The sequence below is a fragment of the Vicugna pacos genome, chromosome 8 (assembly GCF_048564905.1).
Source record: "Vicugna pacos chromosome 8, VicPac4, whole genome shotgun sequence".
NCBI classification, from domain to species: domain Eukaryota; kingdom Metazoa; phylum Chordata; class Mammalia; order Artiodactyla; family Camelidae; genus Vicugna; species Vicugna pacos.
In genome coordinates, this window is record NC_132994.1 from 19,383,304 (window position 1) to 19,405,538 (window position 22,235).

The window sequence follows — 22,235 nt, forward strand, 5'->3', positions numbered from 1 at the left end:
CCTCGTCTAAAGCCACCATGAATGAGCATGGGTGGAGAAACGCATCTCTTCATGATCACTGTACTCTCCCCAAAGCAGCCCCCTCTCCCTGTCTTCCACTTAGATCGACCTATTAAGGGCTCTGGGGTAAGCCAGATTCTCTGAGTGACCTGGGGAGGGTAGGTCCGGGTGTGTCAGATAAATGCCAATAAATAATAAGGTTTGGTTTTCTGAAATCCAGTATATACATGTATGTTTTCAGGCTGTACGTCTTCTTAAGATGACTTGAAAATACACTTGCACTCCCAGAATATAGGAGGATTTTTAGCTAAATATCTATTTTAGTGTGTTAAATTACAAACTGATGCCCTAGAAGAATTAATTCCCTAGAGGATGGGGCAGGTTTTTTTTTTTCTCTATACTATGCTACAGTATTAATCATGCAGCCACATGTGGCTCTGCTCTAAAAGTTTAATTTTCAAAGACAATTAGACAATTTTATGGCTGACTTGGAACATGTGTCTCTATCCACTGAGCAGATATCATGTTGCCTCCCTAACAGATTCTAGCTGACAGTCAAAGGAGAGGTGAGTTGTGGAACTACAAAGCTTTTCAATTGATTTATGATCCTGTTAGGTGTAAAGCCTGTAGTTACTCTGTGATTGTTGCCTTTGCCGCCCATCTCCCCCAGAAAGAAAGTTGAAAACATGCTTTTTGGAAAAGTTCTTTTCTGAACTTGAAAGATAGCATAAGTTTAAAAAAAAAAAAAGCTTATGTCTTCCGCTCCAGAGTGGGGAAGAATGAAGATTTCTGGCCTGTTCTTTTTCCTAATCAGCGAGTTTATAAAGTACTTTTTGGTGATTGGGACGCTTGTTGAAAACAATCTTTAGATCCTATTTTTACATTTTTGACTAAACATCTCCCCTTCAACTCATTCATTCCACAAATACCTGTGAGTGTTTCTGTGACCAGGGACTGCTGCAGGCTTGCGGATAAAGCGGTGGACTTGGAAGAGGCCCTTGCCCTCTTGGAACTCCCATGGAATGGGGGTGACTGGAGGCAAACTGTATGCAAGTAAATAGTGAACAAGATGATTTCGAATGGTGTTGACTGTTGTCAGCAAATAGAAATCGGTCATGTGATGAAATGTGTGCACTTTTGGGAGGAGGCAGCTAATCCATTCTGACCTGCCCCAAAACTACAGACTTAGGGACCTGATGCCCGAGAAAGGGTCCCTGTTCCTACCCCTGCTACCAGCACCATTGCAAGGTGGGGCCTCACATCTGGCAGGTGGAAATGGAAACCTTTTCGAAAACCTGGCAAACTATTAGCAGGACTTTCTGTAGACTCCCAGTTCAGCTAAGTAGAGCACATCACTTCTTTAGGGAAAAGAGAAGAAGGTATTGAGAGTCTTAAACAAGAGTAAAGCTCCCCAATCGCTGCCTTAATCAAGTTCATTAAAGCTGAATATATATTTAAAACTTCCTTATAATTTTTTAATGTAAGTAATAATCCTTGAATTTCTCCATGATCTCCATGATGTTGAAAGGCATCATGATTTAGGAGATGGGGAGTCCTGTACCCCCAGTGTAAACCTTTGGCTTTCATTAAATGTGTAAGTAGTAAACCCCAAATGCCTGCAGTATAAATAAGGTAACATTTCTGAGAATTAGCTACTCTGGGAAATAAATGCTTGGTTTGAAAAGCTCTATTACTGTATACTGTTTCCATGTTTCCTAGCCACTGTATTTTGACAGCTGAGGCAATAAGATTAAAACAAACAAGAGTTTAACACACACGCATACCCACAAACACACGTGGAAAGATCAGTGCAAAGATCTGAGTTTGTGCTTTTGGTTTCACTGATAAACATGGAACGTGATGCACATATGGTTTTGTCTGGCTGAATCCCTGCCCTGTGCCAGGCTGTAAAGTACCCGGGACACTCCTCTGTTCTGCAGGATGCTTTACAGAGAACCCTTGGCAGTGGTGACCAGTATAATATAGGGCCTTGTTCCACAGACTGTATGGAGAGCAAATTTAAGTCAAATGCATTTATTCTGAGAGAATACCATGCACCTTGGCCCATAATTGGCCTAACCTGGGTACTTGATGCCTTCTTGAAGCTGGGGAAGTAGCACCTGACAGTTGAGAGCAGTTGCCCTGGAATTTGGCATCTTGGTTCACATCCTGACCTGACCACATGCTGGCTGTGCAATCCCGATTCAGTAGCCTGACCTCTGGTTTATTTCCTCATCTGTGAAATGTGGGTAATCACAGGGAATGAAATGTGCTGTCAAGAGGACCAAGTGAAGACCTTACCACGATGCATGATCCAGGGGAGCAAGCTCCCTCTCGTATCATTCCTGCCATCATCACGGCTGCTCTCCCCCTGGTGCCCAGGTGCGGCTGCTTTTGCCCTTTTGTGTTTGCCTACTGCCCTTTCTCTGTAAAGCAGTTTGAAAACTACCTCCCCAGAAATGGAGTTGCTCCTGGGAGGAAGGTGTGTGCCGCTGTGAACTTGACTCTTGAAGCAGCCCTGCTCCCAAGTGTCAGAGCAGTGGAATGTGCTCGCGGTGAAATGCTGCTCTACTGTCCTCTCTGTGGCCCTGGCGTGCAGAAAAAGACATGTCAGGGAATTTTTAAAGGAATGTAGCTGATCCAGTAGGAGTTATCTCCAAAGGCTAACCTGAATGCGTGCGTGTGTGTGTATGTGTGTGTGTGTATAATTTTATTATATTTATTAAGTTTATATATATATTATAATGTAATATACTCCTTTTAAAAATTCTTGGCTATATTGTTTAAAATTTTTTTTTACAGTTTACAATGTTGTGTCAATTTCTGGTGTACAGCATAATGTTTCAGTCATCCATATACATACATGTATTCCTTTTCATATTCTTTTTCATTATAGGTTACTACTAGATATTGAATATAGTTCCCTGTGCTATACAGTAACTTGTTATACTACTATATTATTTATTTTATATATAGTAGTTAGTGTCTATAAATCTTGAACTCCCAATTTATCCCTTCCTACCTCCTTCCCCCTCTGGTAACCATAAGTTTGTTTCCTATGTTAGTGAGTTTGTTTCTGTTTTATAAATAAGTTTGTGATTATGCTATTTTTAAAATTATAGCTGATGTACAATATGTTACAGGTGTGCAATATAGTGATTCACAGTTTTTAAAGGTTATGCTGCATTTATAGTTATTATAAAATATTGGCTCTATTCCCTGGGCTGTACAGTGCATGCTTGTTGCTCGTCTAGTTTGTACACAGGAGTTTGTACCTCTAATCCCCCACCTCTGTATTGCCCCTCCCCCCTTCTCTCTCCACTAGTAATCACTAGTTTGTTCTCTGTCTCTGTGAGTCTGTTTCTTTTTTGTTATAGTCACTAGTTTGTTGTATTTTTTAGATTCCACATATAAGTTTGAGTCTCACCAGAGCCATTTGAGATCATTTTTTTATTATCTCATTTCTCAGAGGGGGAGAGTGAGGCTTAGATGACATAGGTGGCTGGCCTAGAGGGTCATGCATACAGCTGATTGAGACAAATCCATGTCTGATTTCAGTGTCCTGGCTCTTGATGTCTTTTCAAATTAGGATATATTTTATATACCATTAAGATTCACCCTTTTAAAGTATACAATTTAGCAGCTTTTATTATATTCAGAAAAGTGTACAACCATCATCATTGTCTGATCTCTGAACATTTTCATCACCTCAAAAAGAAACCCCCAACCCACCAACAGCCACAATGCATCCTCCCCTCCCCATCCTCCTCCTGCCAACCAGGAGTCTACTGTCTGTCTCTCTGGATTTGCCTCTTCTAGATGTTTTGTGTAAATGCAAGCATATGACACGTGATCTTTTGTGCCTGGCTTCGTTTACTTAGTTTAATGTTTCCAAGGTCCATCTATGTTAAAGTAAATATCAGCAATTCATTCCTTTTCATGCCCGGATAATAATTCATTGTATGGATATACCACATTTTGATTGTCCATTCACCAGTTGACAGGCATTTGAGTCGTTTCCACTTTTTGGTTATGACTAACGCTGCTTATATGGTACCTGCATGACTTAACTGGGCTTTTACTTCAAAACTCTTAAGTCTTCTCAAAGTGTGAAATAAACTACAGTAGTTTCTGAGGCAGTGCTTTAGAAGACTATAATACTATGAAGAGGCAGGCTCTCTAAGGGGACTTGGCCTTTGGAGTGTTATTATTTTGATGAAATTGCCCAGTGGCAAGCAGTTGTGTTGTTGTAAAGGAGTAAAATATTGAGTCTCAGTGTGTGGCTGGAGAGCATGTGACTTTCACAGTAATAATAGTTATGTTTCCATTTCTGGTTTCCTCTCCCATCATGGAATACAGTCAAGTCCTTTTTAAGTCTAATTTGATAAAAAAAAAAAAAAAACAAGTCATGAACTAAATGAGATGCTGTTCTTGGTGTCCTGTCCTTTTTGTCCGTGGGGTATTTGCTGCAGATCCAGCAGGGGGGTAATTCGCTTCTCTGGGGAACGGGGAGAGGCTGCCAGTGGCCTCAAGCAGAGGGCTGAGCTGTCCAGGGTCAGCCTCTTCTGCTGGTCAGTTTTCAGTGATTGTGCTTTTCCTCTAACATATTTATAAAAAAAATAACAAAAAATGAACTAGAGTTAAAGGTTTATTCTTTTTACATGACTTTTGGAAGGCATAGACTGCTTCCCAGTGGTGAGTGATAGAAATCCAGTGTCCAGCACTCCTGCTTCTGGGACCCTCACGTAGACTGATGGAATTCATCTGAATGTGAGAAATATGCATAGAATTATCTACTACAGTTGAACATACATATGCATACCTATGACCCAACAGTTCCACTCTAGGTAACAGAATGTGTCTGTGTGGAGTCTCCAAAAGACATGGTGTAAGAATGTTTACAGCAGCACTGTTTTCAATATACAAAAATGTAAAACTACCCAGAAGCCTATCAGTAGAAGAATGGATAAGTGAACTGTGGAATATTCATTCACACTATTGCACACTGTCGTGAGAATGAAGGAAGTATAATGACAAACAGAAACGTAGAGGAATCTCACAAATAAAATGTAGTGTGAAAGAAGCCAGGCAGAGAAGAATACATCCTCTTTGATTCTGTTCACATAAAGTTCAAAAATAGTGGAAGTGGGTGCAGCTCAGTGGCAGAGCGCATGCTTAGCATGCACAAGGTCCTGGGTTCAATCCCTGGGACCTCCATTAAAATAATTAATAAAAAAAAGTTCAAGATAGGTAAAACTATTCTCTGATGTTAAAAATCAGGGCAGTGGTTACTCTTGGAGTGGGGGTAGTTAGCAATTAGAAGCAGTGAGAGGGGGTCTTCTGGAATACTGCTAATTTATTATCTCGACTAAGGTGCTAGGCACACAGGTCTGTTCTGTTTTTGAAAGTTCAACGTGCTGTACACTTATGATTTGTATGCTTTCTGTATATTATACATTTTTAAAAGAAAGTGACTCGATACACACATGTAATATATACATATACATAGTTATTCTCAGGTTTCCCCCACCTCTAGTTTTAATTCTAAAGTAAAATAAAATGGTGCTAAACAGACTATGGAAATACAATGAATGCATTCTATCAGAAGGAATCCCTGCATTAATTCAGCAAATATCCGATGTGCAGGAACTGGGCGGAGTGTTTCCATCCTTCAGCATTTTGGAGCCTTATATGTCTAGGAAGTTACTGAAGAAGATTCCAGACTCTGAGAAAATGAGTGGATCAGATAGACTCCAAACAAAAAGACATGCAAGCTGCACTGGGTAGTGATGCTGCACTGAATGTAGCAGGTACCTCCGTTGCCTGCATTTGAGCTGAAGATGGAAGACTGGGTCAAGATACAGAGGGAGTTGCAGGGAATGGAAATTTGAAAATAGAGATGAATGTAAAAGCCAAAAAAAAAAAAAAAAAGAAAAAGAAAAAGGAAAAGAAACTGGGCGGGGTGAATGGCTTCTAGTTTGGGAAGGAGTGGGGGTTGGGAGGGATTGACAGCAACCCCCCCAACCCGAGTGGCTGCATCCTCACAGGGGCCCTCACTGTCTGTTCTCATTGTCCCCCCTCCTTTGTTCCTCCCTCCTGCCTCCCCACCCTTCCCCTTCTTTTTTCCTCTGTTACCCTCCCCCTACCATGCGCCTTGTTTCGACCTGGACCGGATATAAATGATCATCAAAGAGGCGATCTACCTGAAATTGGAGAGCACGCGGTACTGTCCTCACCTAGGGTTTTGGGAGAACCCCGGAGAAGGGCTCTCAGGACAGAAATAGTCACTCTGTAGGGGTGGGTGGAGTCTGTGGATTCTCCCCAGGGACTGGCTCCCAGGCACCCGAGAGCAAGGAATAGCCAAGCCCAGGAGTGAAAGCTCCACCGCTGAGCATAGTGAGTCCAGATTCACACTTTGCTGAAGGAAAACAGCCTCGTGCTCTGAGAAACCATCAGTAGAGGGAGGCACAAGCTTCACCAGGTTGCGTACACAGGAGCGGCTCAGGCTGAGTCATTCCTCAGGACCCCTGATTCCTGAAGACTGCTGAAACTCAGCTACTGACATATGTGTTCATTGTGGAAATAACCTGACCATAATAATAAGGAGAAAATCCTGAGAGACATAACTACTTCAAGATTGTTTGAAACTCTGAGCAATGAATATCTCTGGGGCTAATTCTGGGCATGTAATAAGCAAGTCAAGGTTGGTGCGTCCCTGCTCCCTCTGCCTTCACTGTAGGAACCTCTTCTTGTCAGGAGGTGGCAGAATTTTAATTTCAAATAATCCACCATCCCTGATGATGATGACAATTGGATGTGTTGGTCATGTGATATAATCAGGGGCAAGAGAACTTCGTGGACCAAATCTGCTCATGGTTAATCTGTGACTGAAACTTATAACATGTACAACCACCAATGGGAGAGAAAGTCTTAGCTGGAAAATAACCAGAATAACCAGGGCTGGAGGGAGGCTGATGTGAGGGAAGCTGACTTCAAGCGGGGTTTCCCAGGAAGCCTGCCCTCCACCTCATAGGTCCTCACCATCCTGGGGGCTGGAGTCCACCAGGTAGGACCCGTCTTCCTGAGCTGAGACTGGACATGCACACGTCTGTCTGTCGGTGTGTGAGGGCACATGGACAGGGAGAGAACCACAGAACTTCCCTGGTGGCTGGCTCGACTTGAAGTCCTAATTCCCCTCCTTCTCAGGGACACGTGCTCCCAGGAAAGCTCTGTTCTGGAGCCACATGCTGCATCATGCTATGTGCTGAGTGGGCTTTGGGCCCATCTCCAAGGGCCCAAAGCCGCCCCAGGAGAGCCCCTAGAAACTCTAAAGAGAGGCCTAGGTGTAAGAGATGTAGGAAGGGTTTGGAAATCTAATTAGCCAATTTAGCTTCCCCTAGACTTTGTACGTGCACACATGCACACCTGGTATTTCCTGAGCACTTACTCTGTGCCGAGCGCTCTGCTGAGTGCTTGTCGTCGCTCCTACAGGTAATCCTTTTAGCTGCCCTACGAAGTCAGTAGCTACCATTATTATCCCCATTTTATAGTTGGGGGCATTAAGGCCCAAGGAAATGATACCACTTGCCCAGGATCATGAAGCGTGCTCTGTGGATGGCATGTTTCAAAAGACCCTCTTCTCCTCTTGCTCCTACCCAGTCCTGTGTCAGCCGGGAGGAACTGGAGGGGAATTAAGATGAGGGGTCCGGGCGTGTAGCTTCTACAAGCAGTGATGTTTAGGCAGTAGTGCTGTCTCCATACCACTGGGTGTCTCCTCTTGTAGGTGATGGGCGGTGTTACCGTCAAATCACATCTGACCCAGACATGCTTGCTGAGGTTGCAGCTTTTAAAAAGAGTTATTGAAGAAAGCCGTGTGGGTCAGGGGAGATGGGAGTGTAGGGAAGAGTGGGTGGCGTGCATCATAGCATCTGGAATTTTTAGTATCAGATGGATATTTTGGTAAGAAATACTTGATTGGCAGCGTGATTAAATACAATAGGACCCCTGAAATGAAAAACAGGTCCAGCAGAGGTTGAGAACAACCATTTCTGGAGGGCCACTTAGCAGACATTACAGGCAGGATTGATCTGTGTGTGGCTGAGGGAGTTTGAGTGGTTTCTCCCTGAAGGGTTGTGGACTTGAGAGCAGACCTCTGTCCTCTGTGGAATATGGTGGAAGAAGTGTGCTGAAAAACATTACAGTGGCAAATAAGTTAGTCTTTGCCTTATTTGGGATTGTGTTTGCGGAGTTACCTTGGGACATTTCATCCCTGGCTAGCAGAGCGTTCATGATTTCGTTTTCTGTGTGCAGAATGGGAAACGGACAGCCCAACGTGGCTCTCCTTCAGCTCTGTGGTGTTTCCTGTGGGTCAGCTGCTGGGTACTCAGCCTGAGTCAGCTGCCAGCTGGGGAGACCCCGGTGAGGATACCTCTTCTCCCTCCAGGCATGAACCATGTCTCCTGCCGGCATCAGACCCTTACCAGGTGCTTCCCTGCTGTGCCAATTCCTTCCTGAAGGAATAAGTGAAGGAAGGACGTTTTATAGGAAAATGTCGTTAGTGCTCAGAACCTGACTGTCCCTCAGGGGGACCCTGAATGAGGGACCCCTTGGTTACAACAGCATTTACAGGTGTTGAAATGACATAGCAGAGTCCTGGCTTTTGGCTGAGAAGGTGTGGGTATGGATGTGACTTTAAAAAAGAAGCACAGCCTGTGATTATAAGCAACCCCGACAGATCATTGTTAAAGAGTTATTATCCATTATGTATAAGGCATTTGTATCAGTTTCCTGTGGCCGCTCTAGCAAATTACCACAAACTAAGTGGCTTAAAACAACAGGATTTTATTCTCCCACATTCTGGAGGGCTGACATCTGAGATCAAGGTGTCAGCTGGGCTGTACTTCCTCTGGAGGTTGGAGGAAACAAACCTTTCTGGCTTCTTTCATCCTCTGGTGGCTCCAGTGTTCCTTGGCAGGTGGCCACATCCCTCCAGTCTCTGCCTCTTGGGTCACGTGGCTTCTTCCTCTTCATCTCAAAACTCTGCTTCTCTTATAAAGATGGGTGTGATTGCATTTAGGACCCACCCAGGTCATCCAGAAGGAGCTTCTCCTCCCAGGATCCTTCACACAATTACATCTTTCACCATCTAAGTTAAGACTCACGGATTCTGGGGATTAGGACACGGATATATCTTTTTGGGAGGCCACCATTCAACTCACTGCAGCATTCGTTAACTTATTTGGACACATGGGAAAATAAGAGCAGGTACTTGCTCTGTAGGAGTCTCTAACCTGGTGGGATAAGTGTAAATATATTTATTTATTCAGCAAACATTTATTGTTTGTATGCCATATGCCAGGCTGTGTGCTTGCCTTGGATTTACAGTGACTGAGACACAGCCCCTGATCGGAGGAGCTGAGTCTTAGAGGAAAGACATTGTATATGAGGGCAACCCTAAAGAAGTCCAGTCTCACATGGTCTAGTGTTTGTATGGAGATATTCAAAGAAGCAAAATCCAAAGACCAAAAGTAATTTTTTAAATAATGATAATCATTTCTTTGTTGTTGTCAAAAAAAGTTAAAAGGAATCCAATTCATAAACTCCCAGTAACAGTTTCCATATCCCCTTTACTCTCCCTCAGTCTCTCACATTCCACCGTGTTCAGAAGCCCATTGTTTACCGTCACCCCCAGAAACCCTTGTTCCATCCTCCATCCTGCAGGGTGCTTCCTTCTCTCCCAGGTCTTTGTTATGTAGATTAGCTTAGCCTCCCTTGATGAGCCAGTCTTCTCCCTTCCCATCTCTCCTGCTTGTCCTCTTATTCTGCAACCTAAAGCCTGAGAACTTCTCCAGCGAGGACAGTCTCCTTAGAAGTGGAGGTGAAGGGAGAAGCTTCTTTAATCAGAAGGTAGGAAGAGAGGCCTTGAATACTGACATCACACAAGTGCTGTCTATTTTGGTAAGTCCTGTTGGTCTCATTCAATCTGAGTACCCTTGTGGCCAAGCGAGGATGCGGGATGGGTGGGTGAGTGGAGTGTCCGGAGAAGAGGTGGTTGGAGGGAGGCAGGCTGAGACCAGACCTCACATGGATTTGTGCATTGCTGGACTTTGTGCCGGGTCATGTGAGTCACTGAGGGTTATAAGCTGAGGAAAAACACTCTCTCAGTTGTGTTGTGCAAAGAGCATTCTGACATCAGTGATCACATAAATTGAGGTGGGGGAGGGAGTGGGTGGGAATTGAGGCCAGGAGAACGGCCATGGTGGAACAGCTTCTACATGCAAACTTTAGTCCTGTGGATAGAGTCCGCCAAACACGCTGTATGGTCAGTTCCCGTGAAACGCTCTTTGTCAAGAAGCACAGAGGAAGAGAGGTCCACAGACAAAAGCAAAATAATCAGCACCAAAGGCCCAGGCTCCGCCTCCCGGCAAAGCGCCCCCTGGCGGATGGACATGGGGCTGGCGGCTCCTCCCGCGTGGCAGCTCGGCTCTCTGCTCTCCAGCTCTGCCATCTTGAAACAAGCTGGGGTAGAAGGGGCAGTTTCTCATGACTCCCTTTCTTCTGACACTGACACATCAGGAGGGGGAACTCATCTGTCACTGGTTCAGCGATCTCTCAGCCCAGACAGAGGAGAATTTAACCACTGTTGGCTCAATGGCTGACTTTCCTGAGTCAAGTTTAAGAAATCCCAGCCACTGTCTGGCCAGGTGGTATTGACCTCTACAAAGTTGAAGACACATTGTAAGCCAGTGTACACTCACTGTCTAAATCCTGAACATTAGTCTGGCATTAGCTTCCACCTTCCCCTGGGTAAAAACTCGCCCACAGAGGCAGAGTCTGTTATGCAAGCTGGAACCCATGTCACCTCTCTCATCCCAAGTTTAGATAATCACATACAGAATTTAAGGAAACATCTTCAGTGTCCAGCTGGAGACCACTGTGACAGTTCAGGTAAGAAATGACAGCCTGAATGAAGGCAGTGGCAGTGCAGCTAGAGAAGAGAGAACAGATCAAGGAACATTTAAGCAGTAACCAAACAACCATGCTTAATACTGACTGAGCACTTTCTATGTGTCAGGCTTGTACAGCCGTGTATTATCTCATTCAGTCTTTGCAACAACCCAGTAAGTTAGGAATTGTTATTCTCTCTGTTTTACACATGAGTAAGCAGGCTTAGAGTCATTAAGAAGTTTGCCCATATTAAGTGGCAGAATTGGGATTTGAGCTCAGACAATCTGAATTCAGAGCTTGCATTTTTCATCTCTATGCCGTACTGTCTCAAATCAGGAGGATTTGGCTAATTACTGAATGTGGGGGAAGGAGAAAAAGAGGAATGAGAGAAGCTCCAGATTAGGGAAATAGGCAGACAGAAGAAAGACAGGGCCCCTCACCAAGATGGGGACGCAGGAAAAGGAATGGGTAGAAAGAAGGATGATGATTTGACTGTGAACATGTTGATTGGGGACATTCAAGTACGATGTCTGTTAAATGGTTAGGTTTTTAAAATATGGAGTTTACAGTGATCGAGGCTAAAGAAGATTTGGAGCAGTCTGTATCTAGGCAGCAGAGAAGTGTGTGGGCAGCAGGTGTGGGGGGTATGTATGTACTAGATCTTCTAGAGAAGAAAATGAGCAGAGATGACAATGTGTGATAGAATCTTAGGGACCTGCAACATTTAAGGGACCAGTGGAGAAGGGCCCTTGCATGAGAGAAAGAAATACTCCAAAGGATGGTAGGAGAACGAGCTGAGAGTGGGTCACAGATGCCAAAGGAGAAGGAAGTGTAGTGAGGGAGGGATGATAGCAGTGCTTAATGCGACAGAGAAATCATGTAAGGTAAGAACTGAAGGTTACCACTGCCTTTGGCAATTAGGTCAGTATAAAACCAGCTGGTTACAATGAAAGGCGTTACAGCTGCTTTGGAATGTATACGGCAGTTTCCTACAAAGCTAAGCATTGTCCTACCGTATGATTCAGCAGTTGTATTCCTTTGTATTTACCCAAATAGGGTGAAAACTTACGTACACACAAAAACCTGCACATGGATTTTTTTAAACTGAAATATAGTTGACATACAGTATTATGTCAGTTTCAGGTGAACTACACAGTGATTTAACATTTACATACATTATGAAATGATCACCATGATAAGTCTAGTAACCATCTGTCCCCAACAAGGTTATTACAATATTATTGATATTCCTTATGCTATGTATTACATTCCCGTGGCTTATTTGCACATGAGTGTTTATAGCAGCTTTATTCATAATTACAAAAACTTGAAAGCAACCAAGATGTCTTTCAATAGGTGACTAGATAAACTGTGGTACATTCATACAATGGAATATTATTCAGCACTAAAAAGAAATGAGCTAGCAAGTCATGAAAAGACATGGAGGAACCTTAAACGCATATTACCAAGTAAAAGAAGCCAGCCTGGAAAGGCGACAGACTGTATGATTCCAACTATATGACATTCTGCAAAAAGCAAAACTTTAGAGACAGTAAATTGATCAGTGGTTTTCAGGGGTTGGAGAGGGGGAAGGGAGAGATGAATGGGTGGAGCATTAGACCAGTGAAGCTATTGTGTGTGATATTATGCAGGTTTGTGCAGACCCGTGGAACTACAACACAGAGGGAGCCCTGTGTAAACCATGGGCTTTAGTTATTGATAAGGTATTAGTATTGACTCCCTCGTTATGACAAATGTACCACACTAATGCAAGATGTTAGTAATAGGGGACACTGTGGAGGGGTGTGGGGGAGGGAGTATTGATGAAGAAACCTCTTTATACTTTCTGCTCAATTTTTCTGTAAACCTAAAACAACTCTAACAAATAAAGTATATTAATTAAAAAGAAAGAAGGAAAGAAGAAAGGGATAAAAGAAGAAGTAGAGGAAGCGAGAAAGCTATGTACATACAATCTTGAAAGTGTAGCATGAACCCATAATTATGACTAATCCAATTCTGTGGGTTTGAGTTCCAAGTAGTGCAAAAAGCTGACTAGTCTCTCTTCTGCTTTCTAACATCTAGGGTTCCCCATCACAAGTGCAAGATACAGTCCAATGTCTTCAGCATGATGTGAAAATTTTTCCACAGCCTGACTTTGCAACATCATCTCTGGTCATTGCTCATGTATTAGAAGCTCCAGCTGCAAAAGTCTCTTTGTTCCCCTTTCCTATCCGTGACATGCACTTTCAGACCACCCTGCCTTTGCTCTTGCTGTTCCCTCTGTCCTCCCTAACTTCTCTGTCTAACAAAATTCTCCAATTCCCCAACACCCAGCTCAAATGTTACCTTCTCTGTGAGAATGTTGCTGACCTGCTTTCACCCCAGCACACCAAGCAAGAAAGCTTTCTCTCCCAGTTTCCATAGTTCTTTGTGCTCATCTCTTCAATAAATTCTTGATACACCACAAAATCAACAACCACCACATCAACAGTGGTTTAATAGGAAAACTGGGGGCAGAAAGAAGCCAGATCAAAGCAGGATGGAGGAGTGGGTAGGAGTTGAGATATGGACACATGGAAGGTGAACTTCTTTCTGGGGATTGGCTTTATTGTCATTTAGTATTGCTAGTTTGGTTTATCTTTAGCATTTGTAGTTTTACCCAACAGAGGCTGAGGATAGTGAAAAGAAAATTCCCAGGATGGCTGTGGTGCTGTCCAGTGCTCAGGTGCTGACAGACCTGTGTCACTTGGGATTGGTCATTCTTCTGGTCCCAGGAGATGTAGTCCTCTGTTTGGGGAGGAAGAGAGAGAGAAGAGAATGAACACATCCCCCTTTGTTATCTCGTGGAGGTTCTGCAGCCATACCCTGCTTCATCTTTGGGGAAAGGAAAAAGGCTAACCGACTTGGTTGGCACCTCCTCTATTTCTTAAGGGATCCACAGACTCCTGGAGACCAATTAATGATTAGAAAAAGCAATTGATTGTTAGTTTTTCTAGCATCCGCTTAACAGATGTTAAGGGCTAACTATGTTCCAGGAACCGGGCTGGGCACTGGGGATACAAGATAAACAAAATAGTGCTCCTGTCTTCAAGGGGTTCAGTCTAACCTGGAAGACCAGCCTTGAGCCCATGCCAGCAGTTACACTGTGAGGGGAGCTCAGGTCTTAGTCACTAGGGCTGTCATAACAGGATACCATAGTCTGGGTGGCTTAAACAACAGGAATTTATTTTCTCACAGTTCTGGAGGCTGGAAGTCCCAGATCGAGGTCCAGCAGAGGTTGGTTTCTGATGAGGACTCTCTTCCTGACTTGCAGATGGCCACTTTCTCGCTGTGTCCTCACATGGCCTTTCCTGTGAGCATGGCTCAGAAGTGGGGGTGCAGGTTTAAAAAGAGGGGTAGGAGAGAGAGCGTGGAGACTCTTTGGTGTCTCTTCTTAAAAGGACATTAATCCTATCAGATCAGGGCCCCACTCTTATAACCTCTTTTTACCTTATTTACCTCCTAAAAGCTCTGTTTCCAAATACAGTCACACTAAGAGTTAGGGCTTCAGTACATGAATTTTGAGGGGCACAATTCAGCCCATAGCAGGAACTTGTAGAAGACTGTAGGTGAACAGAGGAGGCCCATGATCATCTTGCCCAGGGAAAGATGGGGCAGCAGAAGGCTCTCTTTATCTGGATTTGGGGTCATTTGCTCTGTGATACGAGTACCCAGTACCCAGCCCCCAGTTGCAGGCTCTGGTCACCTAGCCGTGCCAGGAAGCCAAAAAGTAATTAATTGTTCCATGTAAAAGGGGGAGGTTTTTACGTCACAAGCCTCCTGTTAGTCTGTAGCTAAGAATATGTTCTTATTCCTCCAATATTATTTTTACATTTGTTAGCAGCTTTTCTTGATGGTGGGATATGTCACAGGTTTCCGGAATAGTATTCAGATGTCACTCAACTTTCACTGCAACAGCCTCTCTATGCTTCCTGCAGAGCTGAGTATTTCAAAGATTTAGTAAGTGTCAGATTCAGAAGAGAATAGTTACTATACTTGAGATGTACTCACGAAATAAGCATACATGTTCCTTGGCAATGGTGGGCTTGCTCGAGAGGTGCACCTCTGCCCCTGTAATTCCTGTCTCGCACACAGTACTCGTGAACACCGGGCTCTGTGAGCAGCCAGTGTTGTACCATCCTCATTGGCAGTACTGTGCTGACGAAGAAGGAACTGTCCCAGAGGCTTTGAGAAAATGAACCACTTCTTGCTTTATACTTTTGTTGCATTCGGTGTACATTTCTCATCTGGCATCTGGCCTTTTGGCCCTAATCGAGGTTGATCAGAGCCAGCTGATGAGTTTCTTCAAAGTGGGGAGCAGGTCACTTTCATCCGTGTTTTAACCTCTCTTGTCCTCCAGTGGTGGTTGCCGTATCCCAGCAGCGATCACTTTTGGATAAACTAGGATGAGAGTTGTGTATTAAAAATAGGCTCCTCATTCTATTGGCACTGTCTCCTGGGGGGAATTCAGTCTTTACAGCACACCAGCTTCGGTGCCTGGCTGTTCTCCTGCCCTTGGTGTCAGCCAAACACTAGCCAAAGCAGAATGCCAACCCACCTCCTATTTCTTCGGGGAAATGAAGGCAAGGCTTTGGGCAGGGAGGGTGCTCAGAGGATTTTGTTGACAGAATTATTTTCCCATCTCCAGGACCAATAACTCTGGCTTTAGAAATTAGGGGGAAAATAGTAATATTAGCTCCAGTCAAAATCAAACCCCTCTTCATTTCTGTGATTACTCCAATTGGGAAATTGGTTTTCTGTTGCTTCAACAAGTGGTCTGGAGGACACACCGGCAATGTTGAGGGCCACTGACCACACTTGGAACAGCTTTGCTCCTTGTCTTCTCCCTTCTCCCTTTGCTGCAGAGACTCTGTTCAGAGGATGATTTTTGAGACAAACTATGGGTTTACAAATGTCGGGAATGGCTTCCCAGTCAGCCCCTAGTCCCCTGTTCTGCTGCAGATGCTGTGCTGGAACTCTCTGCTGAGGGCCGTGGAGTGTCTGGGTCTCCACTGTTCCCACAAAGCGAGCATTTCTCTGACTGCTGTCATAAAGGCAGTTCTTTGCAGATTTTAACCCTTCCTGCGTCCTTCCTCCTTTACAGCATGTACATTCATCTCTTTGTAGTACTGCTGAAAGAATGCAAAAGAATGAGCATCGTTCAAAAGCATTCCGCCCATCTGTGAATCATCCCCTGACTCGTTGATCAGAGCAGTGTTACAGGTCCTCTGCCGGCAGGAGGGAGCAGTCCAACAAAATCTGAAGACCCGAGACTTTCAGAAGCTGTGCCAGGCAGACTAGGCAGCCACAGAACATTGCAAGCTGAATGAATGTCTTAATAAGCTTTTAGATCTGACTAGTACTGGCAAACGAAGCTCAAAGGAGAAAGGCAGCAAGCATTGTATTGTAAATCACTGCAGACCCTTGGGCGGGACAGCCCCTGGAAGCTAATGATCGCTCCAGGAAAGAATTGACCGCGGCTATTCAGCAACAGAACATGATGTAGAGGACAGACCCTGGGATGTGAGTACGATCCCTCTTCAACACAGGGTTTGGACCAGAAGGAGCAAAGCGAGTTATTAAAAGTGATGGCATTCCCTAACCACCGGTCCCTGGGCACCTGTGGACCGTCTCTGGGTGGGTTGTGTATAATGCTTGCTGGGACTTCTGTTTGCAGGTTTCTGCTAGGATATTTTGCCTGTCAGGATATTGGTACTGGGGGACTTTATTGTAAATCTTCAAGATAACAGCATAAGCAAACCTCGTAGACCTTTTGCTATAAAGAGAAAAACGGTCACATCACAGAGCAAGCAGCTGTGTGGCCCTCTGGCATTTGTGATGAGAGACAGAAGCACTGGCGAATTGGAGAGCAATGAAAATGGGGCAGTGGGCTGGGAGGAAGGAGGAAACTCTTAGGAAGCTAAATCCCTTTCTGGATTCATGATGTTCATTGCATATTTATGATCATGCGTTTATTTCACTTCCGCTAAGAACTGGCAGCTTGTTTGCATTTAAGGTTTTTCTCCAGAACGCTGTGGAAATGAGCATCATGACAAAGAGGGATATGATTGATAGACCTGGGGCAGAAATTCCTGACTGCCAGCAGTGGGAAGTGTCTTGAATGATAGCTGATCTATTTGGAAGCTGAAGCCCAGATTCAGTGAGGGAATCGGGCTGCTGCAGCCTGGGTACCCAACAGGTTGGCAGTGAAGTTTAGCTCCTTAATTGCGGACTGGTCACTACCCTTCTGTTCCTCTCCCCTTCCCACTCACCATTCAGGGGTCCGCCATCCTCCTTATCTCTCTCCACAAGCCCAGTTCCTTCCACTCGGCCTGATTTGTCAGTTCAGAGGTATTGGATGAGAAGCCAAGTATTCTCTCATTGCAAAAGGATGATGATCGTTGTTCTGGATGGGAAGTAAGAATACCAAGGATTTAGGACAGTGATTGTGAAAGAGGTGGAGAGGAAGATGAGGGGGTCCCCCAACCTTGGGTGGGGGTCAGAAAGGAAGCAGAAAAGAAAACTCAGCCACATTGATTCCTCCCTCTGCCCCCCTCTGCTGTGTGTAAATGAAAGCGCAGGTGAATGTTGGAGGTCCTAGCAGGGAGGTTATTATTGGATTTAAATTAAGAATGAACTTAAGATAAACTTGAGATACCCAAGCTCACAGGGATGGTGCTAGCAAGCAGCAGATTAGGATTCTGTTCCTGGTTTTGCAGGCAGTTTTCTGTGCAACTCTGGTGGGGGGAGTATTGAAAATCCCATAAGGGACCTATCTGTGAGGCTGCCCTCTGCCTCCAGCGGGCTATGCCTTGACATTTCATTCTCAAGTAGCTGTCACTGAAAGGCCAAAGGAAAAAAAACTCTGACATTTGTGCTTGGCCAACATTTTCTCACAAATGTAGTATTTCTCTCTCTTTAAAAAAAAAAAAAAGGAATAGTAATGTGTGCTGGGCTGGTAAAGGGCTATTTACCAAAGGTAATTATGGGCAATCTCAGTAGCTTGCAACCATGGCAATCAGTGCACCTCGGCTTTTGTCTCAGTGTCTGCGAGGCTGAATTTATTGCATGGGACAGGAGGGAGGAGGGGGAGCGGCTGTCAGTGTGAGACAGGCCTGTTGACCCGTGCTTCTGTTGCTGGGGAGACCAGACAGCACTGCTGTTCTGGACCTCGTGACCTCGGCTGATGGGCTGCACTGAGGTTGCACCAAGGAGATCTCTATCCCCAGGAGTTTAGTGATGTAGTGAAATAGAGAAATTTTAGCCATGACGATATTTGTCTGAACTGGGCCAATTTACTTGAGACATTCATATGCCTGTTGCAGGAAAGATTTGGGAAGGGGAGGGTGGCATTTTAGGTAGAGTGCCCAGAAATAACAAATGACTAAATGAAGAAAAATGTGATCCTGGGAGGGAGAGCATTTAGGAAGCCAGGGCTAATTTTCTGCATTTTCCTGCCATTTGGACCTGGAGTGCTTTTACGGGATGGGGTCAGTCAAAGCAGAAGCTCAGTGTAATTGGTTTGAAGATACCACAGATTACCTGAATAAAGAAAGACAGTGTAGCCTATGTTTATAAAAACAAACCACTTCCAAATAGTGGAACGTTCTGGGAAACAAAGCTCAAACTACAGTTTTCATGGCGATCCTGGGAGTTTCCAAAGGCTTTTCCAGCTCCATTTCTCTCTGTTTTGAGTCTCAACTGTATTCTTTCATTGGCTCCTTCATCCAACAAGGATTTCTGGTGCATCGCAGAGATCTGACTGTGGCTGAGGGAGGGGTCTTCTGCTCGGAGCACGTACCTTCTCCAGGTTGGTTGCACTTCTCATGAGCCTGGTGATCAGAGCAGCGTGAGTGGATGAGGGTTCCTTCTCTGTCTTTCCTTGCTATTGTTTACCCACATTTTAGGCAACAGATGAAGGACAGGGAGAAAATTTGATCATTCACAAATTGATTAGAGTTAAGAATGACCTTTCTGAAGTTATTCTATTCACATTGGCCAATACTCTCAGGGGTAACATAGCATCTTTAATTCCCACTACAGTTCTGTCGTTCTGTCTGTTTTACACACGCACGTTTTAACCCCAGCCCGCAGAGCACTTGGTGAAACGGCCTACCTGGATGTCACAGTGAAGGAGAGTCCGAGTGGGTTCCGTCCAGCCCTTCCCAGTCACATCACAACCAATTCTTTAATCTTTAGAGATTGAAAGGAGCATGGGGTTTGCCTGGAAGGAACTGTAAAGGATGTGTATCCTCTGGGCCTTCAAAATCAGAATGTGTGGTAGGACTGGAGATTCTCTGCGGTTATAGCCTTTTCTTTCTATTTGCATATATTGGTATTTTTAGTAAGTACATTTTAAAACAAAAAGAGGCTCACACTTTCTTGTTGTCCTAGCAGGAAAGGGTCAGATCTGTAAGCATTTCTTCTTCAGTCCCCCAAACCCTTCACCTTTGACATAATTACTGACGGCATTGTTTCACCCTAATAGTGGTCCAGGGCTAGTAGGAGGAGTCAGTCCTTTTTTTTTTTTTTTTTAATTTTAAATTAAAGTATAGTTCATTTACAATGTTGTGTTAGTTTCAGGTGTACAGCATTGTGATTAAGTTATACATATATGTATTCTTTTTCAGACTCTTTTCCATGATAGGTTATTAAAAGATGTTTGAGATTTGCAAATGTTGGCCACTATATATAAAAATAGGTAAAACCCTCCACATTTCTTCTGTATAGCACAGGGAACTGTATTCAATATCTTGTAGTAACCTTTAATGAAAAAGAATATGAAAACAAATATAAGTTTGTGTGCATGACTGGGACATTGTGCTGTACACCAGAAATTGACACATTGTATCTGACTATACTTCAATTAAAAAAAAAAAGATAATTGACCTATGCAGTAGGTCCTTATTGTTTATCTATTTTATATATAGTAGTATGTATCTGAGGAGTCAGTCTTTAAAATTCTATTAATTTGGCCATTTGGTGGAAAGAAGAGTTAAGTTTATTGCCAGTTACTACCTCCAGACCACTGCTCTGAGCTGGGGCTTAGTGTCCTGTTGGTGATTTGAATAGGCCATTTACTTCCCTCTTGTTAAGCACGGAAGCAGCACAAGCCCCTCCCTAGAGTAACTGTTTCTAGCATCTGTTTTGTTCTCAAGATGGGCTGTTCCAGCAGTAATTGGCCAGGAGATATCTGGGGCCTGCTCCCATCTCTCCATCTATTCCAGAAGTCAGGAACCTGCACTGTCTACAGTGAGAAAAGGATGAAGGAAGAGAACGGGAAATGCTGGGAGCAAACCCAATGGATGTAGCTCCCTCCTCAGGATCTTTGTGGGGTGTGGTCCGTGGGCACCTAACTGGCCAGGGGAATAGGCATGTTAGCCTTGGTGGACCCACAGAACACAGTCCAGAGGACCCTCCATGGTCCTACACAGTGCAGTCACCTGCTGAAGGTGGGCCTGGAAACCAGACTATGTTCAGGGGATTGTATCAGACCTCTGCTACCTGGGTAGGAAATGCAGAGCAGACCTCTCAGTTCAGGCCCTAGTCATCTGGAGGACCCCCAGAGGGAGGTGGGGGCATGGGGGGATGTTCAGCACATGCTCTGCCTTCCACTTCGAAGTTCAGGATTTGCCCTGCAGAGGGTGCTTCCTGCATGTCCTGTCTCCCCTCAGATCCCCTCCCCTGCAGTGAGCAATCAGCAGATGCCCTAAAACCAAGGAGGAGAGGTGTGGCCTGTCCTGGGTGCTGAGTGGCACTGATGGCAGCTTTGTTCTGTAACCCTAGGTCCCAAAGATGGCATAGTGCTGGAAGCACCTTCCAATGATCGAAGCATCTTTACCCAAGGTGCCTGCCCGGGCCAGTCGCGTCGTGTTGAGCCAAAGGGACTTGTCTACACCTTTCCCGAAAACGTCTTTCTCTCCTAATTCATGAGCCAGCAAGATGCGGTCGCCGCGCTTTCAGAACGCCTTCTCATAGCTGCGTACAAAGGCCAGGCGGAGAATGTGGTTCAGCTCATCAACAAGGGCGCCAAGGTAGCAGTTACCAAGGTAACAAGAGAATAAACACTTTAGCCATTCCCCGGGAAAGAGCCTACCTCTTAACCATTGTCCATAAAACTACTGTGTTTGGTTCATAGTTTTCGAGGAAGTGGCTCTTCTTTCCCCCAGTGATGGAGGTTTGGGGAGAAGAAAGAAGGATTAAAAATGCTTTTGTTGCTCTCTTTCAAATGGAATCATTTGTAATTAGCATTTGACAGTTTTTAAAATCATAGTGTGGCTTTTTCTCACCTACTTCTTTTGCCAAATGGACAAGGGATCTCTCTGGAGAAGTCAGGGCACAAAAAACTTAGTGAGTAGAGCATTTGTGCGATAATCACGTTAGACAGGCCTCTGGGGAGGTGGACCAGCCTGTGGATGGGGCAGCCCCTCCACTGTACAGAACCTCCTTGATCCCATGTGTACAGTGATGGGCTTGGACCAGATGACCCCTGTGACCTCCTTAGGCTGATTTCACAAGGTTCAGTGAAAATGTGTGGCAAGCTTTGTGTGGCACTGCTGACCCCTCACCAACAGATGACACCATGGCAGACGAGAGAACGTACAGGCCAAAGGGCAGTTTTGTAGCAAAGCTGAGGAAAGGCAGGCTCTGCCCAGTTAGGTGACAAGTGCAAATACATAGACAAAGTAATGCTAATGGCAAACACTTAGTATTGCTCTAAGCACTTTCTAAGCCTCTAGGGAAGGTTCTCTTTTCATCCCTACTTTAGAGATGAGGCAACTGAGGCACCAAAACATTGAAATAACTTGCCCAGAGTCCCCCAGCTACTGAGTGGTAGAACTACATCTTGGACCCAGAGTCTGGCTCAAAGCTCCTGCTCCAGGCCACCCCAGAGAGAGCTATGGAGAAGCCAAGTTTAACTTTCAAATAGTAACATCTGTTAATCTCCTGTGGGAAAATTGGTCAGCTCACATTTTTAGTTACTTATGTGTAGTCTCTATATTTCGTACTTCTGATGTGTGCTTTTTCCAGCACCACCAATCACTTAATTCAGTTCTGACAGTGTCTATCTGGAGACAGTCTCAAATCTCACAAATCTGAGGCTAAGGTCTCAGTCCCACAAAAGCCACCCCTCAGCTTTAAACACCAGTCGCAAGTCCAGGTTGTCACCTGTGCCTCTGACTGACTGGTTGTTAATCAGAGGTTGCCACAACACCCCCTCCTTGGCTTAAATTAATTTGCTAAAGCAA

At 44.6% G+C, this 22,235-nt stretch overlaps 1 protein-coding gene and 1 long non-coding RNA gene across 4 annotated transcripts in view; one reads left to right on the forward strand and one right to left on the reverse strand.

Moving 5' to 3' along the window:
- Positions 1–13,533: 13,533 nt before the first annotated feature.
- On the reverse strand, positions 13,534–20,917 carry LOC140697663 (uncharacterized). Of its 2 annotated transcripts, none has more exons than XR_012074838.1 (5): positions 20,828–20,917; positions 18,529–18,818; positions 17,259–17,392; positions 14,183–14,297; positions 13,534–13,734 (listed from the first exon to the last, which is right to left on the reverse strand). It is a non-coding gene; the product is annotated as an uncharacterized lncRNA (long non-coding RNA). The 2 variants fall into 2 exon arrangements; XR_012074839.1 differs by having other exon boundaries at positions 20,803–20,891.
- The window catches only part of ANKRD6 (ankyrin repeat domain 6), a 105,811-nt gene continuing 104,470 nt past the window's right edge, over positions 20,895–22,235 (forward strand). For both annotated transcript variants that reach the window (XM_015235998.3, XM_006200288.4), the window contains exon 1: positions 20,895–21,035. In XM_015235998.3, coding sequence (XP_015091484.1) covers positions 20,916–21,035 — 120 coding nt within the window. In that variant the 5' untranslated portion in view covers positions 20,895–20,915. The remainder of the gene's footprint in view (positions 21,036–22,235) is intronic.